Source organism: Lycium barbarum, chromosome 7 (assembly GCF_019175385.1).
Source record: "Lycium barbarum isolate Lr01 chromosome 7, ASM1917538v2, whole genome shotgun sequence".
NCBI classification, from domain to species: domain Eukaryota; kingdom Viridiplantae; phylum Streptophyta; class Magnoliopsida; order Solanales; family Solanaceae; genus Lycium; species Lycium barbarum.
This window is the reverse complement of record NC_083343.1, coordinates 15,127,877-15,155,792: the sequence shown is the minus strand read 5'-3', so window position 1 is coordinate 15,155,792 and position 27,916 is coordinate 15,127,877. Positions and strand designations below refer to the sequence as shown.

Genomic DNA, 27,916 nt, shown 5'->3' with positions numbered 1-27,916 from the left:
AACAAGGTTAATTCCGAGTATCATGGCGATGTCATCCCTGATATTGATCCCGGTATGGAGCCCTGGGACATAAAAGGTAACATTCCTTCTTTGAATATTTTTGACATTTTTTTGTGCGGATTTCCCTTCAAAGGCACTGGTTTTTAATTTTTGACCTTCGCCTAATATTCTGTAGTTCTGGGTTCGAACCCCCCCAAAAAAAGGAGTTTAGCAAGGCAGACCTAACTTTGCTACGAAACTCTGCCTTGCGTTTTTTTTTTTGTTGTTGATTGAGCCGGAGTTCGAACCCTAAACCTCGTGACATTAGGCGAAGGATAAAAATTAAAGACCACCAATTTGAGGGGCAAAAATTAAAGACCAGTGCCTTTGAAGGGTAATTCTTTCAGTGCTTGAATATATATACTCCCTCTGTTTCAATTTATGTGAACCTATTTCCTTTTTAGTCCGTGCCAAAATGAATGACCTCTTTCCTAATTTGGAAACAAATTCACTTTATGAAATGATTTACAACCACACAAATATTCAAGACTTATTTTGAACCACAAGTTTCAAAAGTCTTCACTCTTTCTTAAATGTCATGCCCAGTCAAATGGGTTCACATAAATTGAAACGGAGGGAGCAATATTTAAACACTTAGATGATCTTAGTAGCCTTTTTTGTTACAGCTAAAGTACCGGGATATGAAGAACAAGACGAGTGGTATTATTTCGGGCGTAACAACAGGAAATATGCGACAGGAACAAAAATAGATAGAACCACACAAGCTGGATACTGGAAGGTATCAGGATCAGATAAGGCAGTGTTTTCAAAGAATGGGGAGATAATTGGTACAAAGAGGAGCCTTGTTTTCTATAAAGGACGAGCTCCTAAAGGAACCAGAACTAATTGGACTACTTATGAATATCGTCTCCTAACCTCCCAACATGGACCTCCTGATCAGACTCAGGTTAATTAGTTCCCAGTATTATTTTTTAATTAATGGATTATTATAATTAGTAGTAGTACTATTTATGCAAAAGGTATTGCTTAATGTCCGTCTTTCATTCTTTTTACCTTGGTTTGCTTCTTTTGACCCTAGGAAATTAAGAAGAAGAAGAAGTCCCTTTTTAAAACAATACTTCTTGCTTGCTAAGTAAATCTTACCTGAAAATGAGTGAGATTCGATTTTTTTTCGTTTGTCCTTTTTGTTTTATCATTTTTTTGGCTCTATAATCCAAATTATTATATTATAGATTATATAAGAATCCCAAAACTTCACATAATACGTATCATTATATGAGAGTCTCCATTTTTTTTTCAATTTCTAAACAACTATGTAAATTATGAGCATGTATTTTAAAATTGTTCACTGTTATTGGGGCCGCACAAAGTCGGGGTCTTAGACTAGTACAGATATTCCTTTTTTCGACACGCATGAAGTCGTAAAAGTCTGCATAATAATTGACGTACGTACGTAACAAATTTGCAAAATGAAGTTGAGAACCAAAAGTTTATTATTCCTTATTTACTGTTTGACCGTACTTCTTTTTAGTAGATACTAACCAGCTTGGAATTCTTTGGCTTTAACTGATTTTTAATTCGATTTCACAGGAAGTAACTAATTTGGAATTTAATTTCACAGGAATATCAAGAATGGGTTGTATGCAAGGGATTCATCAAGCAAAGTCCAAACAATAAGTCATGTTTAGAATCGATGAATAATGATTTGTGTATTAAAGCAATTACGAGCAACCCAAGTTCAACAATGCATCATAATGATCCTTCCAATCCAATATTTAACCAAACATCAAATTTCAATCAATTCACCTTTAATCCCTCTCATCATCAAGATGGTCTCATCTCTAGCCAAATTGGCGATGAACTCCCACAACCTCGTGATATTCCCAATACCATTTCAACAATGTTGGGTACAAAAGAAGATCAAAAAAAATATGTGCAAAACTCTATAGCCAACAAGATGAGTGCTAACAATGAAGAAGAGAAGAGTAGCCAATTCATGCTTGAGCCTGCAACATCTTCTTATTCGTTCCCTAATTTTCCATTAGCCATCACTAGTACTTCTGACGATGATATGATGAGCCAATTGCTTGAAGACTACCCAACTATGTACATCTAGCGGCCTCCAAGGAGAAGAAAAAACTGTTTTGCAAAAACTATCTCATAGTATATAATTAAAAGTTGAGATGCTTCTATATACATTGAAATATAGCTTGATACGTGGCATGAAGAAAGAAGGACGTGTGGCAAAACGGAGATGAATTGGAGTTTGGTTTAATTTATCCGGAAAGAAGAATTTCATATGTGCACCAGACCAAGAGTTATGGAGCAATTGACATGGGACATTTAGCATTATTTGTTGGTTATCATTGCTCATTATTAGGCTAGATATATAGCGTAAAGCTGACATTTATCAACTATTAAAGGAGCTTCGAGCTTAGTGTAATGATGATTTGAAAAAACATATATCCTACATACAGTTGAATGTTTTAATTCTAGTTATACACAAAAACGTTCTTTTACCATTCTTTTTGGTCCGAGTAATTAACACAAGTTCTACAAGGCCAAGTGTTCCACCGAAGGAAAATTCTACAAAAGATCTCCTCCAAAACTCATTCGGCCCAGGCTTACCTTATTATATTCTTGCTTTATATTTAGTTGATTTCACTGTCAATTGTTATTTACTTATTTTTATCCATAACAAATCAATTCACATATCCAAATAGCATTTCTTTTCTTTTCAATTTTCAATTTTTTTTTTAATTAAATCATCAATGATCATGAGGGCCAGGAAGGAAAGAGAAAGTTGTGAGATACCAAGGTGTGATTCTAATTTTTTATTGTGAAATTAAAGATTGACCAATATGAAGCAACCCTTAATCCCATATGTTAGACCTATTTTTTCATAAATCCTTGAACGGAGATAATCTTTCAATAGCATTCGAATAATGTCGTGTTTGAATAAGCCAATTAGAATACGGCAAAGAACTTTATTCATTTCTAGTTCCTTTTTTAAATCATTTTGATGCATTAGGATGACCAAAAATTGTAGTAAAACTTTTCTGCTCATACTGAGCTTATGAGCTCTCCCATCTTTAATCCTACAACTATATATTCGACCATATTAAATATGGAATTCAGAAGAGAAAATAAAACAGTACTCCTTCCGATTCATTAATAAGTATTCGTTTAGCCTTTTTATTTTGTTTCAAAATAAGTGCCCACTTAGCCTTTTTCATTTTAGTTCAAAATAAGTGTCCACTTACATAATCAAGAAGGAAATAATTTTATTTTTTGCCCTTATTAAATGCTAAGTGGTCTGATCCAATGTGTCAAGTTAATTATAATGTACAAATTTTAATTAAAGATAGTTTAGTTAAAATAGTTATTTTTTTTCTGAAGGCAGTGTTTTCTAAAGAGATATACTAAAGACTAAGTAAATATTTATATTTTGAATAGGAGGGAGTACCATATTACGTATGAAAGCAAACGTGTATACTTTTACGTCATGCTAACTAGACAAAAGAGACAAATATCAAAGCAATGACTGAAGTGGGGAGAAGAAGTTATTTATTCGATCACTAGGTGCAACACTAAATAAACGCTATCTATTATTGCAAACAATTAATTATTAACTAATCTGAATCAAGCTTGATTTGTGAGTTCAATAAAGTCCACTCCTTCCCAACTTATTTTCAATTGGTTCCCTATAGTTTTCACGCATATCTTTCCTTTTTATCGTCTCATTGACCATAGTTAAATGGAATCATTAATAAATTTTGAAAACTATTCAAAAAGGTTTTATGTTATCTACTTTCATACTTTTCAGTCCATTTTTTTTTCTCTAATCTATTTTTCTGTAACTTAAACTTAAACATGACTTTTATATGAATATCATATATATTACCCATGACTTAAGGAATAGTGGTGAGAATACAAGCTAAAAGCCAAAATAAGTTTAGTCTCCGAGAAGACAATAATTCATGAAAAATAACAAGCAAACAAATGGGTATTAATAATATGGATATCCATATTATCCATTTGGTTCCATTTTTTTTTAGTGAATAATATCCATATTTGATCCATTTTTAAAAGTCAGATATTCAACCCATATCTAATAGGTCGGATTGGATAGTTACTTATTTTTAACCATTTTGCTAGCCTAATTCCAACTAATTAAAATATCAAATTTATAGGTTGCTTTAGCCGATCCAATCATATAAGGTAGAGCTATCCACTGGGAATTTGAACTAACTTAATGGAATGACTAAAACATAATTTCCACGCAAGGACGAAAGCTATTGCGTATATAGTACTTGCTTGTGAAATATTCATCCTTACTAATCCCCACAGAGGAAAGGACCATCCTCCACCTTTGTATCTCTTTTGCTGATAGAATGAACTGGTAGGTGGCTTAATTTTTTTATTTTTTTTAAAAAAGAATACGATCAAACAATATTTGTATACATCATAAGTAAATAATATGTAATTTCAAATAACATTATCTAATATTTTTATGATTGACAGAGAATAACGTGCGAGCCACATTCATAGAGACTAGTAAATAAAGTAAAACACACATAAACAAACGTCTTCCCTTAAATTCTAAACCAACTGAATTTCTTCATAAAAGTTGTAACAACAGACTAACACATGAAGAGGTTGATTACCTTGTCAGAGAATGGGGGTAGGGCGAACTGCTTAGTAATCTGTTCGACTGATCTAGTCTGCTTTGAAAATTCCATTTTGTAAAACCTACATCTTGGAAGGCATCAGGATTAGATTATGGCAACGTAACGTGGCCCTAGGGCAAGCCAATAAAGCAGGCTTTTTCTTTCTTTCCGAGGGGGTTAAGCTTTAGAAAATTGAATCAATCAACCAAGTGATCAGTTTTTTTAGTATCATATTTACTTTCTAAATATTACTATCTCTCCTTCTTTTTTCTTTTTTCTTTTTTACTTTGGAAATTCGTTATTTCTTGATATGTCTACTTCATAGGTACATAATTAGGTTTTTGTAAATCTTTCAACTAGAAATATGCATCATGTAACAAAAAATTAAAAGAGAGAGAATAATTAAAAGAAAAAACTATTAGACGAAATCGATTTTAGTATATACCTAGAATTTGGCTATAATAAGTAGCACTAGAACAAGACAAACATGGACGAGCAGTAGTACTACCCTTGACCACGTGAAGGCGGCGACATGTTGCTATCAGTTAATTCAAAATCAAGTGACATGTAGGGGTATCAATGAATCTTTGACAAAATCAATAGAAAGAAAATACAATTTGATCTCCAAATCGTAATAATATTAAATAATTACAAAAAATATGTCTTTTAATTATATTAAAATATTTTGCTAAATACGGAATAGTCAATATTTAATATAATTTAGGTTAAAATATTTAAGTTCAACATGAAAAAGTTAAACAATGTGGATTTCATAAAAGAATTCTAAATTAAGAAAAAGGAAAAAAAGTTATTTTCTAACATGCATCTAACGGATGATCTTTTCACAAATGATTCTCTTAATCTAATAGGAAAAGGTATAAATATATTCCTCAACTTTGCGATTTTGAGCAGATATACTGCTCGTTAAAAAGTGATGCATATATACCCTTACACAAAGATATACCCTTTTTGCTGACGAATTTTTTTTAATTAAAAGAAAAGCCACTATAGGGGTGTATTTGCACCTTTTCGCAAATTTCAAGGGTATAATTTCACCTTCTCACATATAATTTTTTTAACCTTCTTTAATTCAACGGTAAATTTGAATTTATTGCTTTGATGATCAAACTACTTTTTGCGCTCATCTTCGTATTAAATCTATCATAGATGCCCCGAATTATTTTTAAGCAGATGCAAAAAATAAAGGGAAACAAAAATACCCCTTTACTTTGTTTTACTAGCTACGTTTGTCCTCCATTACAAGCTGGGGCTATTTATGCCCCTACCGTTATGAAAGTTAACAGATGTACCCTTTATTTGATGGAAACTCCCAAATTGACTCAAATAATCTGATTTCATAAAAAAAAAATTCACTCCCCTATTTTAACCGCCCCGAACGACCTCCCAATATAACCCTGTGTTAAGCAGGGGCGGATCCACCCTTCAGGGTGGGGGTGGCGTATGGCACCCTCTAGATTGATAGTTTTTTTTTTTATATATACCTATGTTGCAATTTGCTTAAACTAGGCTAAATATTTGATCCTGCCACCCCTAGTCGCAAATTAGACAAAGGTGTCATGGTTGGTAGACATAAGTTTGAATCTATCTTGAACATTTTCGACTCCCGTTTTTCTTTGTGTTTTTTAGTTCCTTTGTACTGATAATTCCCTTTTCGGCTCTCCCAATTTTCTATTTATCTTTTTATTATTTATATTGTCTTTCCTCTATTCTATTATTTTATCTGTGATCTCTAGCGAGAACACACAAATAGAAACTTCAAAATTCCTTAAATTAAGCATTTCTTAATCTCAAATCTGTGAGTATTTAAATCGAAAAACTTGGGTCTCAATGGAAATTTTGGATTGAGATCAAAATTCAATTTTTTTTTATAATTTCTTTTGTTTATTACTCCCTCGATCCATGTTACTTGTCTATATTTGACTTGAGACATTCTTAATAAGAAATAAATAAAATGAGAAATGAATTGGAGTACTTAATAATAAGGGTAAAATAGGTATAAAGTGATAAATTATGTCTTGGTTTTTCAAACTATATAACTTACAAGTAAAAGTGGACATACATTAGTATAGTGGACAAATAAAATGGACGGCGGAGTGTATTATAAAAAATTGTGCTATTCTATCATTATTAAATTCAATTTAAATCAATTTACTACTTAAATTGCGATCGAAATTTCACTAGCATTTCTTAGAAAAAACATGAAATTTATGATTTATTTTTTGAGAACTTGTAGTTTATCTAATTCACTACAAAAAAATGGGTAATTTATGGAGGTGTAAAGTTGCAATTCGCGGAGGTTTTAGCCTCTTTTAGCAACCAGCGGAGGCTAAAATCTCCGCGAATTTCAACTTTCAACCTCCGCAAATTACCCATTTTTTGGTAATGCTCTTTCTACATTTACTCATGGGGTGTAATTACCTATTGAAGAGTTTTTCTATTATTTTTCTTATTTTGATTGGTGTAATTCCCTTATTGAAAGTGTTCTTTTACTTGTGCAAGTTCATTTTTTAATATATATAAAAGATGCAAATCCCTTGGTGAAAAAGTTGATTTTAGCTTGTTGTTAATAGGTGTGATTCCTTGTTTAAGAGGTTAATTATGTTCGTTTCTTGATTTTTGAGATGTAATTTTCATATTTGTAAATAAAAAAAAAGGCCTATTAAGTTGACCCGAATAAGCTAAAAAGATATGGACCCGACCCAACACGTTCCTAACAAGATGTACATTGAAGAAAGTTATGGCACCCGACACCTTCAAATCCTAGATCTGCCTCTAGTCTTAAGTGACCAAATTGTATTTTACTTTGTATGCATAAAAGTAATTCGGGGCATCTATGATAGATTTAATAAGAAGATGAGCACAAAGAGAAATTTGATTTTCAAAATAATAAATCCAAATTAATCGTTGAATTAAATAAGGCAAAAAAATATTCATGTGTGAGAAGGTGCAATGTGCAAATATAGCCCTGAACTTTGTGAAAACTTGCAAATATACAATAACTTAATTAAAAAAAATCGTCAGTGAAAAGGATATATTTGCACCATTTGTGTCACGGCAGGGGTATGTATGCACCACTTTTTTAACGAAGGCGAGCAGAGTATATTTGCTCTAAATCGCAAAGTTGAGGGGTAAATTTGCAGCTTTTCCCTAATCCAATTAAAAATAAATAAAGAAAAATACTCTTAAACGTATTACCTTGAATTCTAAACCAATTCAATTTCTTGAAAAAAGTTGAAATAGACTAACACATGAAGAGGTTAACCTTGCCAGGGAGTTGGTGCAGGGTGAAGTGCTTTCTATGCCTTAGCCAGTCCGCTAATCTGAGAATATCATTTAGTGAAACCAACAAAATAAAAAGCAAATAAACAACCACACGCAAGAAATCTCAAGTTGAACAAAAGAAGGGCATGAGGGCCTGGCGGGGCGACGGGAAATATTTGTATCATTGTATTAAAATTGATTCTGTAGTATTTCGTTATGCCTGTTTATACTGCTTTGAATTGCGTGTTCTTGTCTCTAGTACTATTTGATTGTTTCTTTTACTATATTATCTTATTATCTTGCTGCTATTACTGCTTATTATTACTATTTATTATTCTTGATGCGTTTTCATCTCTCTTTGAGCCGGAGTCTATCGAAAAAAAAAATAATGTAAAAACCAGCTTCTCCGAGCAAAGTAAAACTTTTTGAACTTATACTATTGAGAAAAAAAAAAAAAAAGAAAAAAAAAAAGAGAAGTAATTAGGTGTGCCTAGCCGAGCAATAAAATTTGGTTTGATAAGGTGAATAATCCAACAACAGTTTCCTCTATTACTGTTTGGAGAACTTTTTGAACTTATACTATTGAGAAAAAAAAAAAAAGAAAAAAAAAAAGAGAAGTAATTAGGTGTGCCTAGCCGAGCAATAAAATTTGGTTTGATAAGGTGAATAATCCAACAACAGTTTCCTCTATTGCTGTTTGGATATATACCCTTAAGCCGCATAAATTGACTTCAATTACATGTCAATTTATTGAAAAAAACTCCAAAAGTAGAGAATTTCCTTTAGGGCCTGTTTGGAAAGCCACCCAGGTAATTGAAATTGAATGTAATTGGGTGTAATTATACAGTTTGGTCTATTTGTTTGACCAGGTAATTACACAGTTAGGTTGGAATTAAAAGTGTAATTGACAGGGTGTAATTACACTCTCCAATTCTCAAGGGGGGGCTGAGGATTAGGTGTAATTACACCCTGTAATTACAGAGTTACTTTTTAGTTTATTTCTTTTTTATTTTATTTTATTTTATTTCTTTTTTATTTTATTTTAATTTCTTTGCTTTTCTAATTTTTTTTATTTCTATTAATTAATTTATTTTTTATTTTTACTTTTTAATTATTTTTATTTTTTAAAATATATTTTTCTTTTTATATTATTTATTTTTCATTTCCTTTCTTCTCATTTCCAACCTTTACTTCTTGTGGTTCTATGTAATTGCTCGTATTTTTTTTTATTCATTTAGCATAGCAGTATTATTATTCTAATTTTTGAAACTACATCTCTTAATATTAGAAAGAATGAGTCATTAACAAACTTGGCATATAATGAGTGACGTTATTAAAGCATAATTTCGTTGTGAATGTGGTTATAGACTTATATTTTTTCTTTCTTTTGGATTTTGAATTTAGGTTATATTTTTTACTTTAATTTATTTGTTTTAATACTATTGATTTGTTCTTTCACATTGCTTGTTGTTTATTTTTCACTTATAATTGATAGAATTTTTATTAAACATTTGAATAATATTGTGGCATTATATTTATAAATATTCTTTTTTTTTCAAACATCAAATCCCATGATGTTCTCACAAAAAAAGTATTTATAATCAATTAAAATAAAAATATTATTAATTTGAAATTATATATCAACTATTTTTTACAATATTAGTTACAAATATATGATTATTAATTAACATATTTTCAAGAAACAATGTGTTATTAAATAGTTAATTTAATATCATGTATAAAGGCAAATATTTTTTAAATATTAATTTTAAATTTTTTATAGTGAAGTTTTATTTTAAAATTAAACTAACTGTGTAATTACACTTGTGCAACCAAACAGCACGCTTGTAATTACACTGTAATTACATTATGACAAACAAACAGGTCATTGTAATTACAATACTGCGTAATTACTAGGCTGTGTAATTACTAGGGTAGTAATTACACCACCTGGTAATTGGAATTGGTGTAATTACTACCCTAGTAATTACACAACCTAGTAATTACGCAGTATTGTAATTACAATGACCTGTTTGTTTGTCATAATGTAATTACAGTGTAATTACAAGCATTCTGTTTGGTTGCACAAGTGTAATTACACAATTACTTTAATTTAAAAATAAAACTTCACTAAAAAAAATTTAAAATTAATATTTAAAAATATGTGTCTTTATAAATGATATTAAATTAGCTATTTAATAACACATTGTTTCTTGAAAATATGTTAATTAATAATCATATATTTGTAACTAATATTGTAAAAAATAGTTGATATATAATTTCAAATTAATAATATTTTTATTTAATTGATTATAAAACTTTAAAGCATACTTTTTTTGTGAAAGCATCACGGGATTTGATGTTTTAAAAAAAGGAATATTTATAAATATAATGCCACAATATTTTTCAAATGTTTAACAAAAATTCTATCAATTATAAGTAAAAAATAAATAACAAGCAATGTGAAATAAAAAGTCAATAGTACTAAAGCAAAAAAATTAAAGTCGAAAATATAACTTAAATTCAAAAGAATCCAAAAGAATTTTTTTTAACATAATACTCTTATGCCAAATTCCAACATTACATAAGTAAGTTACAACGTAACATAAGTAAATACTCCTATAATTCAATAGAAAGGGAAAATATAAGTCTATAACCACATTCACAACAAAATTCTACTTTAATAACGTCACTCGCTGTATGTCAAGTTTGTTAATGACTCATTCTTTCTAATATTAAGAGATGTAGTTTCCAAAATTAGAATAATAATACTGTTATGCTAAATTAATAAAATAAAAAATACGAGCAATTACATGGAACCACAAGAAGTAAAGGTTGGGAATGAGAAGAAAGGAAATGAAACATAAATAATATAAAAAGAAAAATATATTTATAAAAATAATTAAAAAGTAAAAATAAAAAAATAATTAATTAATAGAAATAAAAAAAAAATTAGAAAATCAAAGAAATAAAAAAATATAAATTAAAAAAAAAACTAAAAAGTAACTCTGTAATTACAGGGTGTAATTACACCCAATTCTCAGCCTCCCCTTGAGAATTGGAGAGTGTAATTACACTCTGTCAATTACATCCAATTCCCACCTAACTGTGTAATTACCTGGTCAAACAAACAGGCCAAACTGTGTAATTACACCCAATTACATCCAATTCCAATTACCTGGGTGGCTTTCCAAACAGGCCCTTAGTGTGTTCACAGACTTGGTCATATTTGGAAGTAAAATCTTACTCACATACTCATCCTTGGTCACTAACATGGAAAAAACAACAAAAAGCTGGTCTTTAATGATAAAGGTTGCAAAAAGTAATTAATATCCATAAAATTAAGAAATTAACAGGAGGACTCCAGAATCTTACAAGTTACATGCGCGGGCATACTCAGCTTCCAGATGTATAAAATTTGGTTTAGGTGTTAAAAGTCCTATTGAATAAGTTGGATTAACTGTCTATAACAAACGTTGCAGATCGAACGAATGTATTCTAAAGTATCAGAATCAATAATTACATGTTAACAATTTACTCGTATAGGCCTACGGATAACCTTAGAAAAAAAAAATTAAAACAAAAGTACAAATTAAAGGTCTAAAAGCATAAATTTAACAACACGAACTCACGAAGTACGTACTTAGATGCCTTGAAAAGCCATTTACACAGAGAACAAAAAGAGGAAAAAATACCTTCACATGTCACGGGCAAGGCCACAAACAAACATTTAACCGGTGACAGGACTTGGGAGTCCAAATACTTTTACATTTTTGGATATTAATTTTGAAGACATAATTCAAATATAAAGGATATAAAAGTCCATCAACGTTTCGAAGATATTTTTATCATTTAACTTTTAGCGAAAATTATTTGTGCTTTTAATATATGTGGATAGATATAGATGCATATAGATTAAAAAAATTAGTTTTGCAGGTGTTACCTTATTAGAACTTGAAGATTCGAAGCATAATTAAACATTTAGAATGAAATAGTATAATATAATATTCAGCTATAATAAGAAATGGACGAGAAAGTGATTAATAGCCTATTTGGCCAAGCTTATATTCCCCACAAAAGTACTTATATTTTCAATAAGTGCTTATTTGAAAAAAAAGTGAAGTGTTTGGCCAAGCTTTTGGAAGAAAATAAGTGTTTTTGTGGAGTAGCAGAAGCAGTTTTTCAGAAGCTAAAAAAACAGTTTTTGCCCATTTTGAAAAGCACTTTTGAGAAAAATACAAATAAAAGCATTTTTTAAAAGCTTGATCAAATACTAATGACTGCTCAAAAGTATTTTTTTTAATTAATTGGCCAAACATAAATTGTTTTTCGCCAAAAATGCTTTTTTCAAAAGTAATTTTTTAAAAAAATATTTTTTAAAATAAGCTAATTTTAAAAAATTGACAAAACAGACTATAAATTTCAAACTGAGATAAAGCGCCAACATGTATAGGGCCCACCATAGACCAAACGTTTTCCCTTAAACACGACCACGACTGAATTTCTTGAAAAAATAGCATGTTTAACTTAGTTTAAACGGTATTTTTTTAAAAGTATTTTTAGAGAAAACAGTTTGTGTTTAGCCAATTAATTAAAAAAGTGCTTCTGAGCAGCAATTAATGTTTGGTCAAGCTTTTAAAAAGTGCTTCTATTTATATTTCTCTCAAAAGTACTTTTCAAAAAAATGCTTTTGAGCAAAAGCTGTTTTTTTAGCTTCTGAAAAACTGCTTCTGCTACTCTCTAGAAATACTTATTTTCTCCCAAAAGCTTGCCAAACTCCTCACTTTTTTTCAAATAAACACTTACTGAAAAAATAAGTATTTTTGGGAGGAAAAATAAGCTTGACCAAACAGGATTATAACACATGAAGAGGTTGATGACCTTGACAGAGAATTGGGGTAGGGAGAACTGCTTAGTGATCTGTTTGTCTGATCTAGTCTGCTTTGAGAATTCCATTTCGTAAAACCTGCAAAATAAAAACTCAAATAAATTATCACACATGAACAGGTTGATGACCTTGACAGAGAATTGGGGTAGGGAGACCTGCTTAGTCATCCGTTTGACTGATCTAGTCTGCTTTGAGAATTCCATTTTGTAAAACCTGCAAAATAAAAAGTCAAATAAATTATCACACGCAAGAAATTATCCACTCTTAATGAGATAATAGTGGATAATTGTAGTACGATTGATTATAGCAACGTAACGTGGCCCTAGGGCAAGCTAATAAAACATGTTTTTTTCTTTTTCTTTCTTTCCCGGGGGGTTGAAGTGTTTAGAAAATTGAATCAATCTATTTACTACCAAGTGATCAATTTTTAATATCATCTTTTGTTCCTTTAACTTTCTGTATCTTACTATCCTCTTTCTTTTTTTCTTTTTTTACTTTGGAAATTCGTTATTTCTTGATATGTCTACTTCATAGGTACATAATTAGTTTTTGTAAATCTTTCAATTAGAAAATATGAATTATGTAACTAAAAATTAAAGGAGAGAGAGAGAATAATTACAAGAAAAAGTTATTAAAAGAATCAAATTTAGTATATACCTAGAGATCAATTTTCTTGATTCTTTTCTTTCTTTATATGTTCTTTTAAGAAATTTAGAGAATAGCATGTAAAATTTGAATAACGAACTACCGTACTTCGGAATTCATTTCGATTGAGACGGAAGGACTATAATTTGCATTTTTGGTGCATTTTTAAAGTATTTAACAATGATATAAGTTATTTGTCTTTATTGTTTTAATTTAAAACTTAATCATACTCTAACTGAAATCTTTGTTAATTGCTAATGTTTGTCAGCATGTACGACACAAAATTACAGGAAATAAAAAAAAACATACTGGAAATAAAAAAAGCATACGTTTAATCGAACAAATGGAAATTTAAAATAGAAAATGATAAATGGTAAATAATATCAATAAATAATATATAATGTTATTAATTCAATAAATATTAAGATATAATTTGAATGACAGGATAATTCTTTAATTACATGTCTATAATAATTTTTTAAGGAAAACCATTATTTAAAAAAAATTAATAATATTTTCACAAAAAAAACTCCAATATGTATGAGTGTGGGGACCACTATAATCTTATCCATGATATCATATTTTAGTGGCATGAAAAAAAAAACTTTAAAGTTCTTAAAATTTACAAAAATGTGTGAACATTTACAAAGTTATAAGAACTTCAATTATTAGGGTAAAAAGAGACCCAAAAAAATCATGTCTGCTTTGAGAATTTCATTTGTAAAACCCACTACATAAAAAGTCAAATAAAATAAATTATCACACGCAAGAAATGTCAAGTTGAACAAAATCAGAATGAGATGATTAAGGGCGGGCATGAGGGCGTTAGGGGGCGACGGGAAATATTTGTATCATTGTATTACGATGATTTGACTATAGCAATGTAACACCACCTCAAGGTTTTTTCTTTTTCTTTCTTTCTTTCTTTATCGGGGTTCTACGCATTTAGAAAATTAATCAATCAACCTTTTTTATTTTCTAGATTCAGCTTTTGTTGTTTTAACTTTCTATATATTATCTTTCTTTTTTACTATGAAATTTGTTATTTCTTGATATGTCTACTTCACAGGTACATAATTAGTACCGGAAGTCCGGAACCACCAAAAACATGGTAAGTAGTACTAATAAATTTACCACTAAGTAATGCGTAAAAGCACTTACAACCAAGAAGAAAAAGAAGACACACTTTCGTTTGAATCACATCACTATCTTATTATAAATTTTATTAGAACTTGAAGATTGAAAAGAATAATTAAATTTTCTATTAATGAAATATAATACTACTACTTAGTATTTTCTATAATAATATAATAAGCATAGGATCCTAACGTATTATGTTGCACTTGCATGTTGACTACTATAAATGTCAGCCTTTTTCTCAAAAACAAGGTAAGTAGCACCAATAAAATTCCAAGTAACGATTGTCTAACTACAAGAAACCTGCCTTTTAACGACGAAGGGACATGGATTCCGTCCTTATAAGTACACTTGTTACGACTCAATTTTTTCCAGTCGTGGAATCCAATTTTTAGTCCAATATTAACGAGGGGATAACATCCGGTACTTAACTTTTCCTCCTAAAGGAATACAAAGAAGCTGTTGGTCTGCACATAGTAGCAATCTTTTCCATGCGTTAATAATAATCATGCTGGTAAATATGTACTATTTTTAGGTGGTTTTTTTGTTTTCCCATGATTTTTCTAGTTAGTGTAGAAACAAATTGTGAGGTTTTTTGTAAAAGTGAAAAACAAAAAGCATTGTTTATGTTAGTTATTTAATATAGAGAATCTAGTGAGGTCATACAAGAGGGGATGAAAGTAGAAAGAATTAATTACTTCAAACTTAAATTTCTTTTGTGAACAGAGTGTTGCTTACACTCAGAGGCGGCTCAATGATGTTTGCGGCCTAAAGTTAAACTTTATCGAAAGACCTTTTATATATATTAGACACCAAATTACGTAAGACATCAATTTTTGCATTAAAAACAGATAATAAAAAGTTATATAGAACTGTAAAACCAGATTCTAAAATGTTAATAACTTGATGATTGATATCGAAATAAATTAATCCGTGATAGAGTTTTACTGCTTCAATTTACTTACTTCAATGCTTAAAAGCATGGAAAAATATGAAAATTAAGCGCTTTTAAAATTATTCAATACTCTATTTTGTTTGACAGAAAATGCAGACGCATAAGAAAAAGAAAAGAACATATGTACAAAATATAAATTCGGAAGACATCCGAAAAAGGAAGTATTGTTAGCCAGTAAATGGTTAGCCAGTAAATTATACTCCCTCTCCCTTCAATTTATGTGAACCCATTTGAGTGGGCACGACATTTAAGAAAGAGTGAAGACTTTTGAAACTTGTAGTTCAAAATAAGTATTGAATATTTGTGTGGTTGTAAATCATTTCATAAAGTGAATTTGTTTTCAAATTAGAAAAGAGGTCATTCATTTTGGCACGGACTAAAAAGAAAATAGGTTCACATAAATTGAAATTGAGGGATTATGTTTCCTTACACTTGAAGCTCATTATTCCAATGTCTCCTCCTTTTAAGTTGCCTTCCTTTTTCGAAACTACTTCCTTCTTTTTCAGGAACACTTTGTACTGTTCTTTTTAAAACAAGTTTCAATATTTTGACAAAACAAAATTAAGTCAGTAACATTTGTTAAGGGCCTCAAGGTTTGGCGGGCGCCTCAAGCATGTGCTTCACTTGCTTGCCCCTTGAGCCGGCCCTGTGCTTATTCTATCTTTTGAGTTTAAGTTGTGCAGTTAATTGTTTGTTCCATTCAATTTTGCTGTGATAAAGAGCATAGTGTCATACTTTTGAGAGCCAGCTCATTATATCAACTCAAGCATTGTGGCACAATGTTAAAGCAAGCATACACCAATGCGATGAACCCACGTAGAAAAAAAAAAATATAAATATATAAGCAGGGCCAAATCTATATAGAAAATTTGGGTCACGTGAACACATGATTATCCGACAAAACTCGATATATTATGTATATAATCCTTAAAATATATCTAATATTAACTGAAGGAACATATGGTCAAACTAAACTATGTGGATCACTGGTTAAGTGTCGGTTTAATACCTTAAGGTTGTCAGATGAAACCCTACTAAATGCACTTTTGTGTCTTTTTTCTTAAATTTTTTTTACCGAGGTAAACCCATCCTCTTAAAATCCTGGATTCGCCTCTATTAACAGCGGATCTAATTGGTTTAACTGTCTAACGTGATCTCTATTATCAGGGACACCTTTGGATTGTTCATCTATCCTAACTTTTTGCATCAGTTTTTCACCAATTGCTTCTAGTTTTTTCACAAAATGCAAGTGTGATAAGATGTACAAGTTGTGAGAAGGGACTCCTAGTTCAGATGAGGGTTCATTCTAATGTCTTTTCCTTCAAGACTGGTCAGGACCATCTCAACAAGATTAGGGGCCTAAAGCCAAATTTTAGAGAGAGGCCCTAATTTTTTATTTAAAGTATATTTTTTTTTAGATGCGTATTCATTAATTTCTATTTTATAATCATCAAGAACAATGCAAAGTTGTTAACATTTTTTTTCTTCAAATCAATCTATTCTAAAAAATAATCAACTGATAATATAGCTAATCAATCACGTGATTAAAATAATTTCTTCTCCTTTTTTTATCTTATAAAATCCCTCTGTCCCAATTTATTACTCCCTCCGTCCCAATTTGTTTGACATTTTTCGCTTTTCGAGAGTCAAACGAGTTGTTCTTTGACCGTAATTTTTTATATATCTTCTAAATAATTTAAGTTATTAATTATGGCGACTTATAGTGCTTTTTAATAGTTTCCAAATATGCAAATTTTATATTGAAAATTTTAAAAATTTTATGTTCAAGCACATAATCAAAATTAAGAAGTTTGTTAAGATAAAAGTGTCCGACAAATTGGGGAGAAGGAAGTAATAAAAATGGGGCCCCAAAAATTTGGGGGCACAAAGCCATTGCCTTAGTGGCTTAGGCCTTGAGCCGCCCCTGAGCCTGGTTTTGCTGTTTCATATGCGTGTTTGAACGCCCATTACTCATTTATAGCGGTTGCAGGACACGGGTCATTGTTTTGACTCTTTAAAAAATGAGTCTCCTCCTAGAAGGCACCCAAGTTGTTGCTGTGTATGTGAGTCCATTGATGATTAGAGTGAAGGTATTAGTCTGGTTGTTGAATTTTGTTGAGCCATCTGCTTACTGTGGTAAACTTTTTGTTTCTGTGAACTCAGTATTCATGATGTGCTCATTCTTTGCATCGAATGTCCGAAAGGGAAGTAAGAATAGAAGCTTTGTAGGGGCAATATGTTCTGGAGTATTGTGGCTGTTGGATATCTTTGTTCTTGTTTTACTCTTTCAGAGAGTTCTAGTATTGTTTGACTAGCTTGGTGGCCGGGGCGAATTTAAGTAGGAAAAATGGGTCACGTGAACACATGATCACCCGACTAAACTTGATATATTATGTATATAATTCTTAAAATATATTTAATATTAAGGAAGGAACACATGGTCAAATAAGATTGAGTGAAGCACTGGATAAGTGCTAGATTTAGTATACATATAACTTAAACATATGTATATATAAGTTATATAACCTAAGTATATTTATTCTTACTATATATGTAATATTTTAGGTATATATGTATAAAAGTTATATAACCTAAGTATATTGATATATAAAATATATTTTTATTATATTTTAGGTATATGTAATATAACTTAAGCATATAATATATATATATATATATATATATATATATAACCTAAGTATATTGATATGTATAAGTATGTTCTTACTATATTTTAGGTATATGTAATATAACTTAAGAATATAACTTAATATATATATATAGAGAGAGAGTATATGTTTGTTGTTAGCCTGTTAGTCAGTAAATATATAAATTTATATACGAATTTATAAACTTAAAAAAAAATTAAGCTATAAATAACTTGAGTTATATATAAGTTATAAGTATATAAACTTAAAAAATCTATTTGATAAGGAGATGGATTTCTTTACTACGAGGCCCACACATTGTTTGAAGAATGTGGCCGCGACCAGGTAAGAGATGATGGAGTTCTTTACTACATAGTCCGTAAATATATAAATTTATATACGAATTTATAAACTTAAAAAAAAATTAAGCTATAAATAACTTGAGTTATATATAAGTTATAAGTATATAAACTTAAAAAATCTATTTGATAAGGAGATGGATTTCTTTACTACGAGGCCCACACATTGTTTGAAGAATGTGGTCCAATAATTGCGATGCATATATGTACGCGCGTGAACTACTACTTGCTTTACCTACACTATATATAAGGGTTACTCATACATTTTCTCACTTTCACTCATACATTATCGTTCAATCTAGGGTAACTTCTCTCCCAATCCCAAGGCCCTTCAAGCTATTCAGCACCTTCATTACTATTTACGAATATAAATGGCTCAATCAGTCTTTTTGTAGCTGATGTGGGAAGAAGTGCACTATACTCTTTGAATTATAGATACAGTATGTCGCCCTTTGAATCACATAACTTCATCTGATCTCTTTCTCTCTTCTCTCTCAGCTCATAACACAGTTTCTCTATTACACACAAAGCTACTTCCTTCTACTTAGTTCCTTGGTCTCTCTCTCTCAGAGTTCACGTTTCATTTTTCTGGTTAGTATTACGCTTCCGTTATGAGCCCCCCTCTCCACAGACCACATTATTTCCAATATTTGTACTTAATATATCAGTTTTGTGGGTTTCGTTAGCTGTTATTTTCATTCCAATGAGCTTATTAAGGGTATGTTGTTGTTGCCATTGCTATGAGCTCATTTAGGGTGCGTTTTTGTTGCCATTGCAATGAGCTCATTTAGAGTTGCTGTTGTTTTCATTCCAATGAGCTCAGTTGATTAGCTGAGAAAAAGGGATTTGGTCATTTAATTTATTCATCATGAAGTGAAAATGGTTATAGAGATTATACTGAGTATGTTGTTGTTGTCGTGTGACGGTCATTGTGTGTGTGAAACGGTTTTTTTTTTTTTTGCCCCCTTTTTGTTGTGTGTGTCTATAACTATTTGCCACTTCATTTCTTTTCGTTTTCCTCGACAAATTTCCTTGTCTTTCTGTTGGGTGAAAAGATAAGAATTGCCTAAAAGGGAGGATGATATTTTCTTGTCTTCTCTTAATTTTCTTCTTCGCTTTTTGCAACATTTCTGACTCTTTTCGAATTTGGACAATTATATACAGTATTTGCAAGATCAAGATGGAAAATCAGGGGATTCCCCAGCCTCCTCCAGGTGTAAGATTTAATCCTACTGAAGAAGAACTTGTTGGATATTACCTCAAGAAATGGGTTAATTCCGAGCCTGATGACGGTTTCATTTTCATCCCTGATATTGAGCCCGGTCTGGAGCCCTGGGACATCAAAGGTAACATTCCTTCTTTGAATATTTTTGGTGAGCTTTAGAACATGCATCTACCCTCATTCCTATGTGGGTTGTGGGCTAGGCCGGATTGACCAATTATTTTGATGGGCACGATCCATTCCTATGAGGGTTGCGGCCAGGGCAGCCCAGTTTTTTTATAAAAAATATTTTTCACAATTTTTTACCTTTAAATTCTGATCTAAAAATGCTAATATAAATATTTAAAAAACAGTATTACATGGTGTTGCCATTTAAGTCTCAAACTAAAATTAAATTATCCCAATAATACTTACTTACTAAGTAAGAATTATCTAATAATTTCAATTTGATTAGAACTTAGAGATTATAGTTTAGATACTGTATAAATATAATATATAACTTTATATCTGCACTTTACTACTTTTGATATTTAGATTTTGCAATATGAATAAATAATGGGTTATATCGACTTTGAGTTTTGAGTGCTTCTCGTCTTGTGACTTTTAGTACTCTGCTTTCTTTTTAGTTTTATAGTTTTTGATCAATTTTTTTTAGTAGGCCCACAGGCCGGCCCAACTCAGACTCATGGGCAAAAAGGGCTTTATCCAAAGGAAAAACTCGTTTTAAGATGGGTTCCAAAATTTTTAGTCCAACGCTATCAAATGACATTTTTTTGTGCGGATTGTCCTTCTTTTGGGGGGGTCTTTAAATTTTGTCCCTCATATTAATGGTCTTTAAATTTTGGCTCTCATCTCTGTGGTCTTTAAATTTTGCCCTTCGCTTGGAAAGGTGGGCGAATACCTGAGGTTTTGGGTTCGAACCCCCGCTCAGGCATAAAATAAAATAAAAAAATTCGCAAGGCAGGACTGGGGGCGTGTATGCCGGATCTAGCATACACTCCTTAAGGAAAAACTCTATGGCAAAACTTTTAAGGAAAAACTCCTTAAAAGTTTGTATATATATATATATATATATATATATATATATATGCCTCAAGGCGGCAGACTTTTAGTTAAGCATAACTTAAAGTCTGCCGGTGGGGGCAGAGTGAAATTCAAACTCTGTCTTGAGAAAAAAAAATTCAAATTTTTTTTTTGATTGAACGGTGGTTCGAACCCGAAACTCATGGATTTTAGGCGAAGAACAATAATTAAAGATCACCAATTTGAGGGCCAAAAGTTAAAGACCACCCCAAAAGAAGAGCAATTCTGCGAATTGCTCATCAAATGACGGGTTGGACTGGGTAGGCCCAATGGCTAAGCCCATATTTGCGGCTCCATTACTTTGCAAGCTAGCTACAATTAAGTTTGTTTTTCTTTTTATTTTTAACCCATATATATTCCTTCTAATTTGTGAGTTAATAATGAAAATAAAAGTAAACAAATTATTTTAACTAATTTTTTAGAGTGATTACGTTATCATGACTTGGATTGCATCGAAGGACTATCACATTGTTCAGTCTTATTGCCTAGGTATTAGGTATTGTCTTTCCTGATTATATATACTAATATTTAAATACTTAGATGATTTTAGTAACCTTTTTTGTTACAGATAAAGCTAAAATACTGGGATATGAAGAACAAGAAGATTGGTATTATTTCGTTCTTAATAACAGGAAATATAAGACAGGAACAAAGATGCATAGAGCCACAAAAGCTGGATACTGGAAGGCATCAGGATTAGATAAGGCAGTGTTTTCAAAGAATGGGGAGCAAATAGGTACAAAGAGGAGCCTTGCTTTCTATGAAGGAAGAGCTCCTAAAGGAAAGAGAACTAATTGGACTGCTTATGAATATCGTCTCCTAACCTCCCAACATGGACCTCCTGATCAGCCTCAGGTTAATTAGTTCCTAGTATTATTATTTAATTAATGGATTATTATAATTACTAGTAGCACTATTTATGCAAAAGGTATTGCTTAATCTCTGTCTTTCATTCTTTGCAACTTGGTTTGCTTCTTTTGACCCTAGGAAATTAAGAAGAAGAAGAAGAACGGGTCCTTTTTTAAAACAGTACTCCTATGTAAATTATGACTATGTATTTTAAAATTGTTCACTGTTATTGGGGCCACACAAAGTCGTGGTCTTAGAGACTTAGACTAGTGAAAGGAGAGGGGTGGACTCACGAAAGAGGTGGTGAGTGGTGAGTGATGAGTGAAATGTAAAGTGTGTAAATGAATCTCACTATAAGTGTCAAAAATAAAATGGAGTCTCACACAACTATTGTGCCTCTATCATAGTAAAAAATTTTAAGTCTGCATAATAATTAACGTGCGTATATAACAAATTTGCAAATTAAATTTGAGAACCAAAGTTTATTATTTCTTATTTACTGTTTGACTCTACATGTTTTTACTTGTTACTAACCAGCTTGGAATTCTTCGGATTTAACTGATTTTGAATTCAATTTCATAGGAAGTAACTTATTTGGAATTTAATTTCGCAGGCATATCAAGAATGGGTTATATGCAAGGGATTCATCAAGAAAAGTCCTCCAAACAATAAGTCACGGTTAGAATCGTCGAATAATGATTTGCCTATTGAAGCAATTCCTAGCAACCCAAGTTCAACAACGCATCATAATGATCCTCCCAATCCAATATTTAGCCAAACATCAAGTTTCAATCCATTCACCTTTAATCCAACTATGAATACATCTCACCATGATCAGAATTATATGAGCCAAGTGCCTGAAGGTAACCCAACTATGTATACATCTCACCATGATCAGAATTATATGAGCCAAGTGCCTGAAGGTAACCCAACTATGTATACTTCTCACCATGATCAAAATTATATGAGCCAAGTGCCTGAAGGTAACCCAACTATGTATACATCTCACCATGATCAGAATTATATGAGCCAACCCAACTATGTATACTTCTCACCATGATCATAATTATATGAGCCAAGTGCCTGAAGGTTACCCAACTGCGTACTCTTAAGAAAATTGCCAAAACTGACCTCCAGATTCCGACCTCAAAAGAAGTCGGAAAATTTACGATTTTTTAAAAAGATTTTTAGTGCCAAAAACTAGAAAAGTGGAAACGGACCTCTGGAGGTCAGTTTTTCTAAAATTAAAAAAAAAAATTAATGTCTTAAACCAACAAACACCAATGATCTACTTGTAGAAATGTATCCTACCATTGTCTGGGTACGTCGGTTTTGGCATTTTTGTAGTAGTGGCGGTCTCCAAGAAGAATAAAAGTGGAGTTTTGTATGAAGTTAAAGGCAGCTGATGAGTATGAAGCAAAAGGTAGAATACATAGAAGGAAATTTGGAGGAAAAATTGGAAGCTGCAAGAGGGACGTAAATGGTGGCCTTTAACCACATTTGGAGAATACTTCTTTTTTTTTCCTTTCAAATTTATTCTGTTTTCATTGGTTAATTTGCTCCATTTTTTAAATTTGGATGCTTATCTTTCTTTAAAGCTTATATATTACAAAAACTATCTCATATATAATTATAATAACAGTTGTGATGCTTCGTCGCTCCTAGGTCAAGTCTTTTTCTTTCTTAAATTTTGATAGGCATGCAAGAGTTATCCAGTATTTATATACCGGTGAAAGCTAATATGTACCTAATAAAATAAGAGTTTAATTTGAGTTTTGTGCGTACATTGTCAGTAAAGATACTTTTTACGCCATCATGTAATTTCAAATACTAAATACAGTAAAAAAAAATTAAGTAATTAATGAGTACTAGTATGTAATTATAATTTACAAAAATAAAACTAGTAGCTAGAAAGATAAGTATAATCCTATTCAACTCTAATCATGAACAACGCTTAGTTTTGGTCGTAATCATATTTATTCCCTCCGTTCACTTTTACTTGTCCACTTTGGACTTTTCACGTTGTTTAAGAAATAATAAATGAAATACATAATTTACCAATGTACCCATATTAATTGATGCATATTTTTATTGGCTTTAAAAAATGATTTGAAGTAAGTAATTAATACTACGGGTAAAACAGGAAAAAAATATTGTCTTATCTTGATATGTGAAAAATGACAAGTAAAAATGAAAATCTATTTTAAAAATAGTGGATAAGTAAAAGTGAACGGAGAGAATATTTCGTTGTCTAATTCTGGCGATTTATCATGATTGTTGGGATAGTCATCCCAGCAGAATCTTAAGATTGTGCATATTTCTAATATAAATAAGTGCGGTGGAGTACGAACACAGCTTCCCATGCTTGTACGACAAGCTTTAAAATTTGTACACGCAATGAATGTTTGTACCAAAAGCTATATAAATTGCACACTTTAACCAACTATTTTTTTATCCACGTAGACATATGTCATAGTACTTAATATTTATTCTATCTTCATGTATACACGTATGCACTTCAAATTTAATTTTCCGACGCATATTTATTTTCTCTGTGCACTTTTACTTGTTCATAAATGAAGTACTCAACATTACGCACTTCAAATTTAATTCTCCAACACATATTTATTTCCTCCGTGCGCTTTTACTTGTTCATAATGAAGCACTCAACATTACGCACTTCAAATTTAATTCTCCGACACATATTTATTTCCTCCGTGCACTTTTACTTGTTCATAAATGAAGTACTTAACATTTTATATATATATATATATATATATATATATATATATATATATATATATATATATATATATATATATATATATATATATATATGTCCAAATTACTTGTTCATTTATAAAATCAAGAGAAAATTAATTAAATTTTTCCCATCTTATCCTTTCCGTCCCATATTACTAGGCCACATTACTAAAAATATATGTCCATATTACTTGTTCATTTACAAAACCAAGATAAAATTAATTAAATCTTTCCATCTTACCCTTAGTAATAAATGTTCTTGAAAATAGTCAATTTTGATTAGAATGTATTTATTAGAGAGAAATAGGGGTAAGATAGTAAAATACACCTTTTATTTATGATTTATTAAGGGGCGTGCAAAAGGAAAAGGGACAAGTAATATGGGACGGAGGGAGTATATATTTTACCATAATATTCATATTTATTGGTGTAAGTCTCAATAGCCTTCGAAAATATTTTGAAAATGAGTAATTAATATGAAGGGTAAAATTAATAATAAGAACAGAAATTTCTTTCTCTTGATCGTGGACAAGTAAAAGTAAACGGAGGGAGTGACTTTTATACCCGTTTTCCTTCTTTGTCAATACTTTACTTATTTTACTCTCTCTTGCATTCTCTGATTATTGTTTCTTCACATTATAAAATGTATTACTTTATATTTTCATTTCGACATTAAAATTTGGTGATTTGCGATATAACATATATCTTTCTAATTTTGATTTCTTTGTAACAATTCTTTTTATCTATAATCGTTAATATAAAAAATTATAATATATTTTTTAATTAATTTAATAAAAATATTTTATTAGTTTTGCTTTTAAAAAATTCAATATATACAACAATGGTTCTTATGTTTGGATTTGAACAGTTAATTAGTTGAAATAAATATCAACATGTCGATATACATATAATATATTAAAGAATTTAAAAGAAAAAATCTAGAATCAAAATATTAAATTTCCATCATATTCTTACTAATTTTCTTTTTCACATCGATGGACAACTTTCATTATCATGACAATGAGAAAAAAGTCCAACTCTTTCCATATCAAAGACTTAATTCCATCATATGTTTTTAAATTTTAAACTCCATTTTTTTAATTATAACTAAAGTAATGGTACATAAAATACATTTTGTATATATTGCTATTATATAATAACAATTAGAATGTTTTTTAAAATTATTTTTAAAATACAAATCTTAAAAATTGACTAATTAAAATGAATAGACATATTTGATCCGTGCATGCATTAATGCTAGTTCATTAATACATTAGAAAACTTGGTGTAAAAGGACCACCCTAACTTTTAATGCCAGGTTTTGAATACATTAGAAAACTTGGTGTAAAAGGGCCCACCTAACTTTTAATACCAGGTTTTATACAGAAAACTTCTGAATCAGTTTTTTAATAGAGAAAACACAAAACTTTTTGACATTTATGCTTCATCGTACGTCTACAAGTCAAGATCTACATGGAGCAGGTCTAGAAACTGTATTCTACATAAGAGCTATTTTAATGTGTGATCAAATATACCCGTGTATTATTGGAAAATAGCCAAATATATCCGTGTACCATCGGAAGTCATATTCCAAATACGGAAAAGGACCAAATATACCTGTGTACTATTGCAAGTCATATTCCAAATACGGAAAAGGGCCAAGTATACCCGTGTACTATTGGAAAATGGCTAAATATACCCTTCGTTATACTTTGGATCTAAATATACCCTTGCCGTTATACTTTGGGTCCAAATATACCCCTCTTCCGTTAAAATTGTCCAAGGTGGACACCGGATGTGACGTGACACTGACAACTCAGCGAGGTGGACAACACATGTCATGCCACCTCACCACCCAACTCACTTACCCCTCTCTTCCCCTTCTTCACCCACAACTACTATCTCGTCTCCCTTCACTACCAATGCCACCATCAGCACCACCACACCACCATTCTGATTACTCTTTAAATACATGTATATAGCAATCAGGTCTGTAACTGAATGATGAACATGTTCTGTTACTTTAGCTTCTCCCTTTTTCCTTTTTCGAATGAAGTAATAACATTACCTAGAATAGCACAGCCTAAGCAATTTCAACGTAAGTTAAAAAAACCAAATACAAATGCAACCTTATCCTCACTTGGATAAAACTTAAGAAGTGTATCCTCCAACAAAGATTAATTGAGATTCTTGTAGCTTTCATGTCAAACTGGATATTTAGAAAAATTTCATTTGGCTCAAAGTATAACGAATGGTATATTTGGTCTGTTTCCAATAGTAAAGGGGTATATTTGGCCCTTTTCCGCTCCAAATATAGCATCTTTTTTTATCCTAGTTTCTATTTTTTTTATTAAATTAATACATCAATGATCATGAGGGCCAGGAAGGGAAAGAGAAAGTTGTGAGATACCAAAGGTGACTCGAATTTTTAATTGAGAAATTAATGATTGACCAATAGGTCAATATTCTCTAAAGAAGCAACCCATCCCATACGTCAGACCGATTTGTTCATATATATTCGAATTTAATAAGGTTAGTGTTGAATCAGCTTTTGTTGTTTTAACTTTCTATATATTATCTTTCTTTTTTACTATGAAATTTGTTATTTCTTGATATGTCTACTTCATTGATACATATTTAGTTTTTTGTAAATGTTTCAACTAGAAAATATAAATCATGTAACTAAAATTTAAAAGAGAGAGACAGAGAGAGAATATAATTAAAGAAAGAACTATTAAAAACTACCAAAAATAGCAAAACACACCTTTTTCTTTCATGTTGACTTGCTATAAATTCAGCCTTTTTCTCAATTTGGATCACACTCTTCCTTCTCCTTCTTCATCTATCTCTTTCTCTGTTACTCAGCTCATAACACAGTCTCTGTATTACACACAAAGCCACTTCTTTCTACTTTTTCTTGTTGCGTTTTTTGTGGTTTTTCCCTTCATATGTGTGGATATAAATAAAACACCCTTTGATCTTAGCCCACACATCATTTTGGCCCACATATAGATAGATTTGAGTGGCCTGTTTTTTAGGGGTGGTCACAACAAAGGGGGAAAAGATATTGAGAAAATGATTTAATATCTCAAAAAGAAATATTCCAAAATCCTTGTCTACGTTTGTTATCACGATGTTACACTAATAGGTCTTTAAGAGGTCAATTATTTTCTTAAATGGAATTTGTATTATGGAATATTGCATTGATGTTAGACTCTTCAATTTGATTTTAATAGCCATTTAATTTCCTAACGTTTGTCTTTCATTGCCTATATTTATTCCTTTGACCTTTGGTCTTTAAAAAGATTAATAATCCTCCTTTAACCGTGGCTGAGTGGATGAAACTTCATTCTGATAGTACATTTGTTCAACTGTACTTCTTCTTCTATTATGTTCTGGCTCCTAGTTTTATATT

The 27,916-nt window shown here is 30.8% G+C and overlaps 2 protein-coding genes and 1 long non-coding RNA gene across 3 annotated transcripts; 2 read left to right on the top strand and 1 right to left on the bottom strand.

Moving 5' to 3' along the window:
- Positions 1–401: 401 nt before the first annotated feature.
- On the top strand, positions 402–8,010 carry LOC132603198 (NAC domain-containing protein 30-like). Its single transcript, XM_060316137.1, has 2 exons — positions 402–946; positions 1,622–8,010. Exons 1-2 carry the CDS (start codon positions 638–640, stop codon positions 2,114–2,116), a joined length of 804 nt encoding a protein of 267 aa, XP_060172120.1. The 5' UTR covers positions 402–637; the 3' UTR covers positions 2,117–8,010.
- Positions 8,011–10,324: 2,314 nt separating this feature from the next.
- Positions 10,325–27,470, bottom strand: LOC132603199 (uncharacterized). Its single transcript, XR_009568003.1, has 3 exons — positions 27,266–27,470; positions 12,996–13,053; positions 10,325–12,918 (listed from the first exon to the last, which is right to left on the bottom strand). It is a non-coding gene; the product is annotated as an uncharacterized LOC132603199 (long non-coding RNA).
- Positions 18,736–24,170, top strand: LOC132602166 (NAC domain-containing protein 105-like). The gene is made up of 3 exons (XM_060315152.1): positions 18,736–19,930; positions 21,458–21,744; positions 22,352–24,170. The coding sequence occupies exons 1-3, from the start codon at positions 19,663–19,665 to the stop codon at positions 22,796–22,798; spliced, it is 1,002 nt and encodes a 333-aa protein (XP_060171135.1). The 5' UTR covers positions 18,736–19,662; the 3' UTR covers positions 22,799–24,170.
- Positions 27,471–27,916: the final 446 nt, after the last annotated feature.

Bases quoted from the DNA above. Each gene is read 5' to 3' on its own strand.
- LOC132603198 (XM_060316137.1), top strand. From the start codon at position 638: ATGATCTTAGTAGCCTTTTTTGTTACAGCTAAAGTACCGGGATATGAA. The intron at 947-1,621 runs GTTAATTAGTTC...TTAATTTCACAG, and splicing joins GACCTCCTGATCAGACTCAG to GAATATCAAGAATGGGTTGT.
- LOC132602166 (XM_060315152.1), top strand. From the start codon at position 19,663: ATGATATTTTCTTGTCTTCTCTTAATTTTCTTCTTCGCTTTTTGCAAC. The intron at 19,931-21,457 runs GTAACATTCCTT...TTTTTGTTACAG, and splicing joins GGAGCCCTGGGACATCAAAG to ATAAAGCTAAAATACTGGGA. The intron at 21,745-22,351 runs GTTAATTAGTTC...TTAATTTCGCAG, and splicing joins GACCTCCTGATCAGCCTCAG to GCATATCAAGAATGGGTTAT.